Genomic DNA, 14716 nt, shown 5'->3' on the forward strand with positions numbered 1-14716 from the left:
ACTCCACCAAGTTAAAAGAAAAACAAAAGGTTATAATACTATCTGGAACAATAGTAAACAAAACAAAAAAAAAATCTTCATTAAAATTGTTACATAGTTGGAAACCTAAATCTTGACAAGTTATTTAATGACATAAAGTATTCATATATTTTTATTCATTGAAATCTGATCATATAAGCATTTATGATTCAGGTACAACAAGGCTAAGAGTGTTAGAGAACCCTTCCTCCGTTTTCATTTACCACTAATTGTTGTTTCCTATAAAAGATGCAAGGAACCCTAGCACTCAAGGATTTGGCCTCCCTCAAATAAGCATGAGGCGTATACACTTTCTTCTTACACACCTTATTTTGCTAATTCATTTCCTTAACAATCCTATAAGCATCATGTAAACTAGGAAACACATACTCTGCATCAAGTGTTAACATGGATATGATAGTGAAGTATAGATATGATATGATCAAGAGCGATTAATCTAGACAATGAGGGGTACTTCGGTCAATGGTGGATCTAGAAAAATTGTTTGGAGGTCACATGTAAAACTGGCAAACATTTCTTAGACAAATAAATAGACTTAAAAATTAAATCATAACTCCATCATTCATAATTCATGAAATAAATAACTTTACAAACTACAATTGTTCATTACAAACGACAATTGTTCATGATGCGATTCCATATTTTGAAATGTTGTATCATAGCTTCATTATTAATACAAGGAAAATTGGAATTTTAAAGATCTAGAATTTGGGTTAGGATTTGATAGAAATTAGGATTATAAAGAGTTGGGTTCATATATGTCTAGACTAAAGGCTTAAGTTCTTTTTTAATTTTTAAGTGGCCAAGTTTTATTATTAAGAAATCTTATAAAATGACCTGGGTTAGATGCTTGCAAAGTTGCGCATCAGCAGCAAAAGAGACTTTGTATCAAAAGCAAAGGAGCTGAGCGCTGCAACCTTCACCCACGCTGCACACAATGCCCTGCCCTGTCCAATGTTCATTAAGGCATTAAATCGAGCAATTGGAGGGCATATCTCAAGGTTAACTCTAAGCTTCAAATGGGCAGCACTTAGATCTTCCATGGAGGTTTGCTAAAATTAGGAGGGTTAACTGACCCCTCCCGCCCCTTACTTGCCTAAGTTTTAGCGTTTCTTCAATTGCATTAAAATTACCATTCTTTAAGTTGCAAGGCAAACATTATTGTTATGAAAGCACATAAACATAAAGCATGCTTCTTCAATTAACAAACAAGCAAGAAACGAAAGCAAATCGGAAACAAGCAAATCATGAACCATATAGATATATCAAAGTATGATCATAGTTTAAATAAACCATATGGAATGTGAAACTGAAATTTAGCTGCTAATTAACTAGTTAATAAAGATAACCTGGGATCTTGATACGAATAAGCAGCATACTCATAACATAGGCGAGAACGACAGAGGAAATCCCAGCAGTAGCATACGACACTATCACACTTTTTACACGATTTCGATCCCGGGCAAGTCCATGTGCACAATGCCGATCCCACCCAGAATGAACATGAACCCGGAATATAGACATTCGATTTATGTACTGTCCGTTGACCCGGTCGGGGAAAATGGTGGTCCTCAGTTGATCCGATGCCTGGGGGCTTGATGATGATGTCGTAGATGATGCCAAGACAACCATGAAGTAAGGGAGGAGGACAAAGGCATAGACGATCATGGGTGAGGGGAGGGTTATGGTTGGGAGCTAGAGGCGGAGTCAGGGCACTTGGAGGAAGCTGTAGGGGAGAATCCAAAGGATGAGGATAATTGGGTCAATGAAGGTGGTGGATGGGTTGGAGGGCGTGGTGGTGGCGGTGGATGGAGGCTGGGTCTCGAATTTTGGAGGCATTTTGTACAAGTCAGATTTTTGGGTTTGGGGTTTTGGAAGGATGGTTCGGTATGGAGAGTCGAGAATCAGGGTGGGGAAATGGCTATTGTGACTCGTGAGTGTGAGTTGGGGATGGGCATTTTTGGTTTTTAATAGTATGCAAAGACCAACATTAGTGAGGGTTTTTTTTCTTTTGAATTAATTGTAGTAGCCACTTAGTACAATGGTATAGTGGGATTCTTTTTCACTTGTAAGCGAGAAGTCTTAGGTTCAAGTCTCGTCAAATGCAAGAAGAGGTTGAAGAAGATGGAGATGGGGAAGTGAATCTCTTTCATGGACTAACTAGTGTTCATGAACCCAAATTATAATTATGATGATCTAGAGAGTCTACACTTTGACTATGAGGAATGAGGCAAAAAAAAAAGCATTATCAAGAGTTTAATGAGAAAACAGACATAAAGAATCCACAACTTACACTAGGTCTTATTTTCAGAGATAGTGTGCAATTCAAGACTATCCTTGGATGTGTGCTGCTGGAAAGATGCATGGATGAAACAACATACATAAAGACAATACTTGATCACCACACTTGTAGAAGGACTTGGGTGAATGAGAATTTAAGGTCTCATTTGTTGACAGATTGTACTTGGATCGGATAAAGCTTAATTCCACATAGCATGTGGATTCCTTTTTAGCCATTGTGGAATCCGAGTGGAATCATGGGTGGACAAGGATGAAAGCTTATAAGGCACTGGATAAGGCGTTGAAGATTATTGAAAGCAAACATGTAAACCAATACTCAAAACTATGGGATTTTACTGAGGAACTAAGGAGGACTAACCTAACCCTGGAAGCACTGTGAAGTTGAAGTTGGATGGGCTAAGGTTCCAAAAAATAAATGTTTGCTTGGGGTATGCAAAAAAGGTTTTAAGAATAGGTGTAGACCTTTGAGAAGTTTAGAGGGGTGCCATTTAAAGGTTTTACATGGAAGGCAATTGCTGTGTGTTGTGGGGTTAATCCAAATGATGAGACATAGGTTATTGTTTAATGCAGTGGTGGAAATAGAGAATAAGGCTTCTTGGTGTTGGTTCTTAGAGCTGTCGGCTGATGATGTGGATATTGTAAACCAAAATAGTCGATTTTGTGTGAGAACCCCATCCAAAGTGTGACATGTTTTCTAAATAATCTTTGTGAATCCTTCAATGCAATCATACTGGTGCCAAGGTAAAAGCCCATTGTGATAATGCTACAAATGATTCACATTACGTTGATGAAAAGAATTCAAATTAGGCGAGATATAATGATGAGCAAGTAGGAGATCTCTGTCCCAAGATTAAGAAGAAGTTGGAGGAAGCCAAACTCTTAAGGGGCAAGTACATTACACAATGGTTATAAGGGACCAAATTTCAAGTGGATACTAGAGTGGAGGATCAATATGTGGTTGACTTGGTTGAGAAGGCTTGCTCTTGTAGAAAATATGGCTTAACAAGAACACCTTACATCCATGCAATAGCTGTCATCAATTTCAAGAGGGAAAAACCTAAGGTTTATGTGGGTGCTTACTATTCAAGGGTACGATACTCGGAGTTTTATTCTCATTTGATAATGCAATGAAAGACATGTCCTTGTGGGAGGAAACTGAAAACTCACCAATCTTGACTCCATTGTATACAAGGTAACTTGGAAAATCGAGGAAGAAGAGAAACAAAGAAGCTGCTTAATTGGAGAAAGATGTTCAACAAACTCTCACAAACCCACCAACTAATCTGAAGGTCCTCCTCATAAATGAAAAGGACAATTTTTTGCTAGAAAATTACGTGGCGGTACACCATGGAACTCCACATTAGTATTTAGCAGAGAAATGAACAAACAAACAGATAGAGTTCTGATATTGCAATAAATTTATATAGTAAGGTATGGCATTACAATGTTTTAAAGATAAGATATGACATTGTAGTTAGATCACTAGTTGGGGTACTTTGGTGGACCAAGATCCTCTCCTGAGCTAAGGATGAGGATCCTCCTAATCAAGGAGTGTGAACCGTTAGATTCATCCAACGGCTACAATTATTATAGCTTTAAAGGGATCCTCCTGTTTGTAACTTTTGGATTTTCATCCAACGGCCCACATTTTTTTATCAGGAGGATCCTCATCCTTAGCTCAGGAGAGGATCTTGGTCCCTTTTTTTATAACTTACCCTAGTTTTTTAAAAATGAAAACTAATGAAAATGGCTTGAAAACTTTGAGTTTTAATGATAAGGACAAAATAAAAGGTAAAATGAATAGTATCAGGATTAACTTTTTAGTGTAAAAATATAATTTTTTTTATTAAAGTGAACAGTACCGAATGTATTTCGTTAAAGTTCTTTTTTTTTAATTTTGTTGAGATAAAGTGACATTCGTTGATTGACAAATTTCCTTCCTGACAATTGACCAAAATATTTTCCTTCCTGACAAAAGAAAAAACATAATAAACACCGCTAAACTGTCGGTACCCTGGTCTGGAGTGGTGGGATAGGATCTACGCGTAATTTCCTCAATCTCTTTTGGCTCTCTCTCTCTCTCTCTCTCGACCTCGACCTCGATCAGACAAACTCAAATTTCCGCCATCACCGCTCTCCACTTCACCCACGTGTCTCTCTTCTGTCTCACAAATGGATGCCCCTTTTCGCCATTTTACCTAATTCCCTTGTCTTTTCTCTTCCAAACTCAAACTTCGTACTCCTGCTGTGCTGCTGGCCCTGGCCCTCTCTGTCTCTCTCTCTCTCTCTACAAACCCATAAACAGAGCCGTTACCATTGTTGCTGAGAGAGAGGGAGTGAAAGAAATCGAAAGGTTAATGCTTCGTATCCATAAAAATGTTAAACTTCTTTGTGAGGAAAGGCGTTAGGAAGATTCTCAAGCGCAAGGACAGTGATGCTGGTGAAAGAGGTAACTTTTGCCACTTCTAATTCCAAATTCCAATCCAATCTCACTGCTAGCAGCTAGTTTAAAACAAATTATTTGATTTTATTGTTTTTGAAATGTGGACCCTTTTGGGGGTTTTACCTCACATTTTTGCCCATTAAAGTGATTGTATTTGTCATCCAATATGCTTGATTTCACAACTTTACTTGATTAGGCACAGCTATGAGTGAAGGGTCACTTTGTTTGGTTGATCTGGTTTTCTCATTTTTGTGAGTCATAATTTATTGAATCCAGTTTTAAGGATTCAACAAGTTGCATGTGAGTTTTGCCATTTTTGTTTGCAGATTCTAATATCTGTTTACTTATTGATTACATAGATTGATTTGCATGAGCTATTTATTGAAAATCTTCACCACTGTTTTTCTTAGGAAGAAATAATTAGACCCAAATATCTCTTATTTGTTGATGCAGTTTATACTTATATTGCAGTTTGGTTTGAAACGAGTCAATAAATTTCTTTATATATTTTATGCTTACTGATTTTGTTTTGATTTGGATTTCCTGAGTGAAATTTTCAGTAAGCATATTTCATGATTTTGTTTTGATTTGGATTTCCTGAGTGAAATTTTCAGTAAGCATATTTCATCCATTTTAATTTTTTTAAAGAAAATTATATTATCCTTGTTCCAGTCTTAATGGTAACTTTAACGAAAAGCTCATGGTAATGTTCACTTTAATAAAAAACCACATTTTTACATCAAAAAGTCAATTCTGTTATTATTCACTTTACCCTTTATTTTGTCCTTATCGTTAAAACTCAAAGTTTTCTAGCCCTTTTCATTAGTTTTCCTTATTATAAATGACTACCATATTCATTATTTTTATGATGAGTAAAATTTATGGATGCACATTTGTTATTTTTCGTAAGTAGGTTTTACAGTTTGTTAAGTTCTGTCACTAGGACAACCATATCGTATTATAACTGGACTTAGATTCTTTAGGAAATGTGAATTAGTTATACATTTGTAATGTGTGCTTAATGACATCGTTTATTTTCTTCTCAATCTTTCTGTACATCAACTCAGGAAGAGCTCTAGAAGACTTAAGATCTACCCTTTTTAATGAATTCCGCTCAGCCGATGGTGCAAAGCGTCAACAACAACAGCGATGTGGCCCTGCCACTGCTCTTACCTTCAATTTTGTAATTGCTGTTGGCATAATTTTTGTGAACAAATTGGTTTGTATTTGAACTCTATATTCTAATCTATCCACATTTTGCCTGACTGGATATTAACACAGCAGCTTTCCGGCTGGTAACTTACGTGCTTGTGTTTCTTCAGGTGCTCAAAGTTGTTGGGTTCCAGTTTCCTATATTTCTCACCTTTATCCACTATGTAGTAAGCTGGTTGTTGATGGCCATTCTAAATGCTTTATCTATCCTCCCTGCATGTCCCTCAAAAACAACCCGCTTATCTACATTATTTACTCTTGGCTTTGTTATGGCTTTCTCTACTGGCCTTGCTAATGTTAGCTTGAAGTATAATAGGTGAGATGTTTCATCAGTATTCTTACCTTTACAAAGGTCATCAGAATCTGTTTCATAATTATATATATGTTTTCAACATTGAGTTTAATATCTATTTCTTCAGTGTGGGGTTCTATCAGATGTCTAAGATTGCGGTTACGCCATCAATTGTTCTCGCAGAATTTTTGTTGTACAACAAGAGAGTTTCTTTCTCGAAGGTAGCTCCTTTCTTTTTTGCCTATAAGTGCCATGTCAATATGCAAATAAAACACAGTTTTATATTCCTGCTATTCGGGCCGAGTTATTGATTTAGCAGACTGTAGAACAGAATGTTTCCATACAATTCATGACCGGTTCCACTTGTCACTGTAAAGGTTATTCATATCTGGTTACATGTTTTTGAAAATTGGGATAATGTCTTCACTATCCCCAATATTTTTTTTTCTTCTCTTAAGACTCTGAAATGAGGAGGATGTAGACCTCACATCAAACTTGTCCGACCGATTATGAAAGAAATGCTATTTGGAAACTTTATTAGATTGTAAACCCGGGAATTAGCCACTGATGGAAGTAATTTACTATATCAGTAGAAAGGTTTGGAGTTGATGTGTCCACCATGAGTGTATTGTTTCTTGGCGTCATTTCTGCGTTTATCAAAAGTTTTACCTCAGAATTTCAGATCTCTTGAGATATCAAGGAAATCTTGCATGCATTACTTAATTCTTTCGGCCTTGATACAGTAATATGTAGGGTGCTTGTCTTGTATAGGTTCCATGCACATGGAATTTGATTAATTCTTTTCTTTTTTCATTTTTAATTCATTGTTCTTATACAAAATTTCTGACCTAAGTCATCTATAACATCATCTCCTTTTTGTTCTAACTCCTTGCTATGAAAATTTCAGGTTCTAGCACTTACGGTAGTATCTATTGGTGTTGCCGTGGCTACAGTCACTGATCTTCAATTTCATCTCTTTGGTGCTTGTATAGCATTAGCATGGATAATACCAAGTGCAGTCAACAAAATTCTTTGGTCTAGCTTGCAACAGCAGGAAAATTGGACAGCCTTAGCGTAAGTGATGAGCTCCTTTCAAAACCCTTAAGTTTCTTCTGGAAGCTCCTTGATATTGAATTGTAACTAAAATGCGAATCGTTGAGCAGGTTAATGTGGAAGACAACACCAATCACTCTATTTTTCCTTGTCGCACTAATACCCTGGTTAGATCCACCTGGTGCCCTCTCGTTCAATTGGAACTTCAACAACACCTTGGCAATTCTCATGTCCGCTATACTTGGCTTCTTGCTTCAGTGGTCAGGTGCTCTAGCGCTTGGGTATGTGATAGCTGTTTTTACATTTTGATTATCCTATGTCATGGCCTGTTTGGTTCCGTTGTTTAGGATACAAGAGTTTTGACCTCTGATGTTGTCGGTTTACATTTGACATTAGAAAACTGAGTAGGCTATCAGAAATGACTTGTATATACAAAGATACTAAAAACGAGAATCGGTCACCTCTCAAATTGATGAACATAAGTACAAATTGCCGGTACCATTTTCCCGGTAAGAATATCCTGTCAACCCTGGTATCATTTTCATAGAACCTAACATATTTTGATATGATTATAGAAAATTACTTCCAATACTACAACTCAAAAGCGGTTCAAATTTTAAATCAGGGTTAAAGTGCCGTTTGACCACTGAACTATAATGTTAGTTGAAATTGACCTCCTCAACTATTTTTATGTAAATTAAGGACTTAACTTTTCAAAATTGGCCAATTCACCGCTTGCCGTCGAATTTGAAGGCACTCCATTCAATTTTTGTATACTTTTCTTAAATCTAATTCAAAATTAATAAAATATAGAATTATAAATAATAAAAGAAAAAAATTGATAACAACCCACTCCAAACTCCCACCTCCCCAACCACAGCAGCCACAAGTCGCTGTTCAGTTGTTTATTTATTTTTTCTAAATTTCTAATCCTCTTTTGGTATTCTATTAAAATATATCAGCAACATTGCACTTGTGAACCTAGCAATAATTAACCGAATTTTTAAAGAGTGCAAACTGTAGCTGAAAATGGGCAACAATTGGAGGCTGTATTTATCCACTGTAAGAAACTACCGAGAATAGGTGTGGGGATTAAACACATACCAACATAATTTGTAAATACTTAAGAGGATGTTACCGCCGGAACAAGATTGACACAAACACACTAGGCTAGGTTTCATGCGGCAATGGGCATGGACAAGTATCATAACGCACTTTGGCATGCGACTGTTATGTCAAATGACTGAAAACTTCAATTCTAATCATAACTATATTAAACATTGTCTTGTGGCACTGGGTGTTTGTAACTGTTCGAAGTAGTTGTAATGTATCATGGGACTGCTATATGTTTGTTCATCATAATTTTGGTTTTACTTGGTGAGTTTTAGCATGAAAATCTTATTTTGCTTGGTTCTGTTGGTTTTGACATGATTTTTTTACTTGTTTGGCAGGGCTACATCTGCTGTCACACATGTCGTCCTTGGTCAATTTAAAACATGCGTCATTCTTCTAGGAAACTACTACCTCTTTAGTTCCAATCCAGGCAAGACAAGTATTTCTGGGGCTTTCACAGCCATTGCCGGAATGTCCATTTACACTTACCTTAATTTGGAGCTGCAATCAAGCAAAACTTCCCCTCGGCAAGCCGCCTCTTTACCAAAATCTAAACTGAGTAAAGAAAACGGCAACACCCACGATGGAAATTATGGTTTGGAATCTGTCTAACTTATCAGCGTAGATACGTGAGAAGATCTAATTCATCACTAACTTGAGCTGCTGGGCATTGTTTCATTTATTTGTTTTGGTTTTTAGCTTAAAATTTTCCGATTCTGATTTTAAAGGCAAAGGTCTATCCATGCATACCATGTATTAGAGTTTGGTGTTAGTCTGCTGATCTGGTGTTAGTCTGTATGGCAAGGTCACCTTTTGTAGATTCTGTTGGGTTCTTCAGCATGGTCTTGGCTGCAAATTTCACCGTATATATATTAACGAATCCAAGGTTATTCTTTGTACTGGTTACTGCTTATTCGCGTGTTTCATTTATTTCTTGTTTGCTCGAAATGTCGCACTTGATGTCGTAGCTACTTAAGTTTTTGTGAGTTTGTTTTAGTCAGCAGAATAATTTGCGCATGACGGTTATTTCCTCGGGGCAGGGGTTTAATATAACAGTGTTTTTTTCCTTTTATCATTTCTAAGACTTGTGATTTATAAGTGAAGATCATAAATACTACTAGACAATATTACTCAATGGTGACTGAAGCTTTTCTTTCTCACTCTTGAAATTAGATTATGGCTCTCTTGTTATAACCCTAAATTCTTATTTATAAATTTCCCAAATATTCAATTATTCTATCATCTTGTTATAACCCCAAATATGCATGCATCTTAATTTTCTTTTATACTTTAGTTTCTTTGTTTTTCCTAAAATAATTTTATTAGTTTCTAAGATTGTTCATTGGTGGTCTTTGTTAAGTGGTAACTAATATGCGGTCTAGTCTTTAAGACTTAGATTGGAATGAATAATTCTCAAAATAGATGAGTTTCATGTTGGGGGGATTAGACATAAATGAAACTTGTGTCTTCTAATTCTACCATTTGAGGATCAGAATTGATAAGATTTTTTAAAAAATTAATACTACACTTACCACATATTTGTACCATCATTTGTGTCATCTCTCTAATAGAGGTAAGACCTACCAATACATATGGGTCCTAACTCTATTAAAGAGATGTCACATGTGATGATACAAATATGTGGTAAGAATAACATTTTTGTTTCTTTAAAAAAAAATAATTTATCTTCTACCTTCAAGTTGGATAACAATTTTTTCTTATCTTCATGCAATGTGTATTGAAAATAATGATTATTCATTTTAATCCAATTATCTATATACACCACACAAGGCTTCAAGACTATGTTGACAATTGCATCTTTTTTGGCTTGCTTCTTAGAGCATCTCCACCGGTTTTAGGGGGAAAGAGCAGTGATATTGCCCTTCTATTCACTCTAAATAGTAATTGGCTTTGTGCAAGTCCACCTGTTAGAGAAGAGGATGGGCAAGGGCAAGCGCAACTATTATTCACAAATATATATTTTTATGTTTTATGCCTTGTAATTCTGTGCTTAGTAAGTTTGTTCTTTGAAAATAGGGTAAATCTCAGTTTACTACCCTGTTTTGTGATTTTCAACATTTGGTACATGACGTTTTTTTCGTCCCAACATACCTAAAGTGTTAATTTTGGGACAGTCTCATACATCCGTTAGTCTTGCTGTTAAGTTTCCCGTTAACTGATGATGTGGCATTCACGTGAACAATGATTGGGCGCCACATGTCAATAAGGATCCTAACTGGATATTAAAAATTAAAAAAATTAAAAATTACAAAATTACAAAAAAAAAAAAAAAAAGTTGTCTTCTTCTTCACACCCCCGACCCCCCCTCCCTTTGACTCGGTCATCGACTCCCTCAACTCGGTCGATTTCCCTGGTACACCCAATCGGCTCAGATTAGCTAAAAATGGTAACTTGAACAGGAAATAGTGCAGGAAATAGAAAGAGCGAGAAGGAAACAGAGAGTTCTGAGGAAAAGAGGCAGTTTAATTCATTTCATTCCTAAAGTGTTCTTCCTCTCTATTACATATTTATACTCCTGGTAAAGGAGAACCCTAGTTACATAGTCATGAGGATAAAGGGACTGATATGGGCCGGTTGCAAGGAGGGAAGTAGTGGGCTCCAGTAAATGGGTTTAACAACTCCCCCGCCCTTGAAAACAGGCCTGGAAGTCGGGGTAACGGGCCAAGATGTTGTCGGCCACCTCCCAGGTAGCGTCTTCGGCGGGTAGGCCAGCCCACTATATGAGCCATTTGGTCACAGGTTTGTTTTTCTTCTTGAAGATGCCTCTGTCAATGACTTTTTCTGGCTGTCAGTGGAGGAATCCTGTGGAGTCGATAGGAGGCAATTGTGGAAGTGGCGTAGCAGCATCCCCAATCTTCTGCTTGAGGAGAGACATGTGAAAGACCGGATGGATCTTGGAATCTGAAGGTAGGAGAAGGCGATAAGCAACGGACCCGATACGGTGAGTAACTTGGAAAGGTCCATAGAACTTGGGTGCCAATTTGTTAGCTGATCTTGTAGCTATTGATTGTTGGCGATATGGTTGGAGCTTGAGATAAACCCAATCGCCAACGCTAAATTCCCGCTCGGTTCGCTTTTGATCATAGACCTGCCGCATTCTGTTTTGTGCCATCTGCAAGTTTGTGCGCAGCAGACGTAGTAACATATCTCTGTCTTGGAGGGCAGCATCAACGGAGTGAACCGCAGTGGAGCCAGGCATATACATGCGGATAAATGGTGGTTCAATACCGTAGACAGCCTGGTATGGAGACATTTTTATGGCCGATTGGAAAGTGGTGTTATACCACCATTCTGCCCAGGGAATATGAGAAGACCAGTTTGAGGGTTTGTCAGTGGAAAAGCAGCGAAGATAATGTTCCAATGTGCAGTTGAGAACCTCTGTTTGACCATCCGTCTGAGGGTGGTAAGCTGAACTTGGGCACAGTTTGCTGCCTTGGAGTTTAAAAAACTCTTGCCAAAAATTGCTGATGAAAATGGGATCGCGATCAGACACAATCGACTTAGGCATACCGTGTAGGCGGAAGATTTCTTTGATGAAAGTGTCTGCGACAGAGGCTGCATAAGGATGACTGTGTACCCGTTGGAGATGGGCAGGCCTTCGATGAAATCGAGAGATATATCTTGCCAGATACCAGTGGGAATGGGCAGGGGCTGCAGCAACCCGGGGGGGGTGTATATGTTCGATGTTTTGGCGCTGACATTCTGTGCATTCAGCCACAAAGGTTTTGATGTCCTTCCGTATACCAGGCCATTAAAAATTTCTAGAGAGCCTTTTGTAAGTTCAAAGGAATCCGGAGTGGCCCCCTTGAAGAGAGGCATGGAATTCTTCCAAAAGTTTAGGGCGCCAGTGGGATGTGAGTGGGACAAAGATTCATTGTTTGTAGTGCAGCACATCATTAAGAAGGGAAAAACCTTTGATTGTGGTGGTGGGTGCGCGGGATAAAAGAGGCCAGATTTCTTGCACTTGCGGATCCTGTGGATAGGACTGTTGTAATTGCGGTATGCAATCAAAAATAGGTGTGGACAAGCCCCATTAACGGTAGTAGGTCCTGTTGTCTCGATAGAGCATATGGTGCACTATTTTGAGGACCGGGTCTGTACTCAACCGAGTAGTTATACCCCAGTAATTTCACTAACCATTTTTGTTGTTGAGGGGTTGTTATGCGCTGCTCCAGAAAATGTTTGAGGGGTTGATGGTCTGTGATAATGCGAAAATGTTGTCCCAAAAGATAATGGCGCCAGTGTTGCACAGCAAAGACGATTGCTAACATCTCCTTGTCATAAGTGGAGAGCTGAAGTGTACGACTGGAAAGTGATTTGCTTAAGTAAGCAATGGGGCGCCCCTCTTGGCTTAAAATAGCTCTAATTCCATTACCTGATGCATCAGTTTCAACGACGAATGGCTTTGTAAAATCTAGGAGGGCGAGCACCGGTGTTGTGGATAGCACATGCTTTAAAGCTTTGAAGGCCTTAAGGGAGTCAGTTGACCACGAGAAGCTGCCTTGTTTCAACATGTTGGTTAGTGGTTTGGCAAATAGGCCGTAATGCTTGACAAATTTTCTGTAGTAACCGATTAAACCGAGGAAACCACGCAGGCCTTTGAGAGATGTTGGTCGGGGCCATTCCTTGATAGCCTTTATTTTAGAGGGATCCACAGCAACTCCCTTGCCAGAGATGGTATGCCCCAAATAAGCAATTTGATCTTGGCTAAATGAGCACTTGCTCAGTTTCACCTTCAAGCTGTGCTTAGACAAAAGTTCGAAAATTGTCTCCAAATGGGAGAAGTGAGTAGCAAGGGAAGGACTATAGACTAATATATCATCAAAAAAGACCAAAACAAATTTCCGTAAGTACGGACGGAAAATCGAATTCATTAAGGATTGGAAGGTTGCAGGTGCATTGGATAAGCCAAAAGGCATTACCGTGAATTCGTAGTGGCTGTCGTGGGTGCGAAAAGCAGTCTTGGCAATGTCTTCAATACTCATTCGAATTTGGTGGTAACCTGACCGGAGGTCCAATTTTGAAAATATGGTGGCGCCCGACAGTTCATCAAGAAGTTCATCCACTATTGGTATAGGGAAGCGATCCTTTATAGTTGCAGCATTCAAGGTGCGATAATCAATACACAATCGCCAAGTGTCGTCTTTCTTCTTAACAAGAAGGATCGGGAAGGAAAATGGGCTGGAGCTGGGTCGGATGACACCTGAAGTTAAGAATTCCCGCACTTGTTTTTCAATCTCAGTTTTTTGGTAGTGGGGATAGCGGTAGGGGCGAACGTTGATGGGGTTGGTATGAGGCAGAAGGGGTATTTTGTGGTCGATGGAGCGTTCAAGTGGAAAACCTGATGGGGTAGTGAATAAGTGCTGGTATTGGTGGATGAGGGAGAGAAGGGCGGGATGAGTATCAGTAGGTGAGGTAAGGGTAGTATCGGTGGAAGCAATGGAAGCAAGGAGAGAGTAAGGATTGTGTAGTAATTGATCCACCATGTGACATGTAAGAAATAAGGATGCTGAGGGTGTCAGGCCTTGGAGTGTGTAAGTTTTGTCGTCCACAGAGAATATCATTGTTTTCTGCTTGAAGTGCCAACCAATAAAGCCGAGGGATTCCAACGATTCGGCACCCAATATGAGGTCACATCCAGGGACATCCAGTAAGAGGAAGGGTCCGTGCAAAGTATAATCTTGTATTGTGATAGTCACATCAGTAACACGTTTGGACGAGTATTAATCCTAGGATGCGGTTGTGAACTTCACAGGAGTAATGGACTCCACATGGAGGCCTAACTGTTCAGCAATGTGGGGATGCAAGAGGTTGCATGCGGCTCCAGAGTCGATCAACACGGTGATAGGCTTTGATGAAATATAGCCTGTCAGTCGCATAGGTCGTCCAATATTAATACCCGGAAGAGAGAACAGTTCCAGCATATGACAAGTATTGTCCTCGACTGGAGGGGTGTTGTCGTTGCAATCGTGGAATTCTGGAGGATCTTCCTCGGGCAGAGTAGGTTCAAGCAAAATGAGCAGTGGTGTTTTGCATTTGTGGGTGGGAGAATATTGTTCATGACAACCAAAACATTCGTTTTTTCGTCTTTTGTCCTGCACTTCAGCTGGTGTTAAGAGTTTAGTGGTGGTATGGGGCTGGGAGGTTGGTTTTGTATGTAGTGGTGGTGTTGGGTTGGGCAAAGAGGAATTGGGAGTGGGGTGATGTGTTATGTAAGACCGGGGAAAATAGGGATTGGTTGA

The 14716-nt window shown here is 38.8% G+C and overlaps 1 protein-coding gene and 1 pseudogene across 1 annotated transcript; one reads left to right on the top strand and one right to left on the bottom strand.

Annotated features, from left to right (window-relative positions):
* Window positions 1–1374: 1374 nt before the first annotated feature.
* LOC108171049 (uncharacterized) lies at window positions 1375–1878 on the bottom strand (annotated as a pseudogene).
* A 2447-nt stretch (window positions 1879–4325) lies between these two features.
* LOC103424192 (nucleotide-sugar uncharacterized transporter 1-like) lies at window positions 4326–9352 on the top strand. The gene is made up of 7 exons (XM_008362279.4): window positions 4326–4789; window positions 5851–6002; window positions 6106–6311; window positions 6415–6508; window positions 7195–7361; window positions 7451–7621; window positions 8792–9352. Exons 1-7 carry the CDS (start codon window positions 4717–4719, stop codon window positions 9063–9065), a joined length of 1137 nt encoding a protein of 378 aa, XP_008360501.3. The 5' UTR covers window positions 4326–4716; the 3' UTR covers window positions 9066–9352.
* The last annotated feature ends 5364 nt before the right edge of the window (window positions 9353–14716 follow it).

This window comes from Malus domestica, chromosome 13 (assembly GCF_042453785.1).
Source record: "Malus domestica chromosome 13, GDT2T_hap1".
Classification (NCBI taxonomy): domain Eukaryota; kingdom Viridiplantae; phylum Streptophyta; class Magnoliopsida; order Rosales; family Rosaceae; genus Malus; species Malus domestica.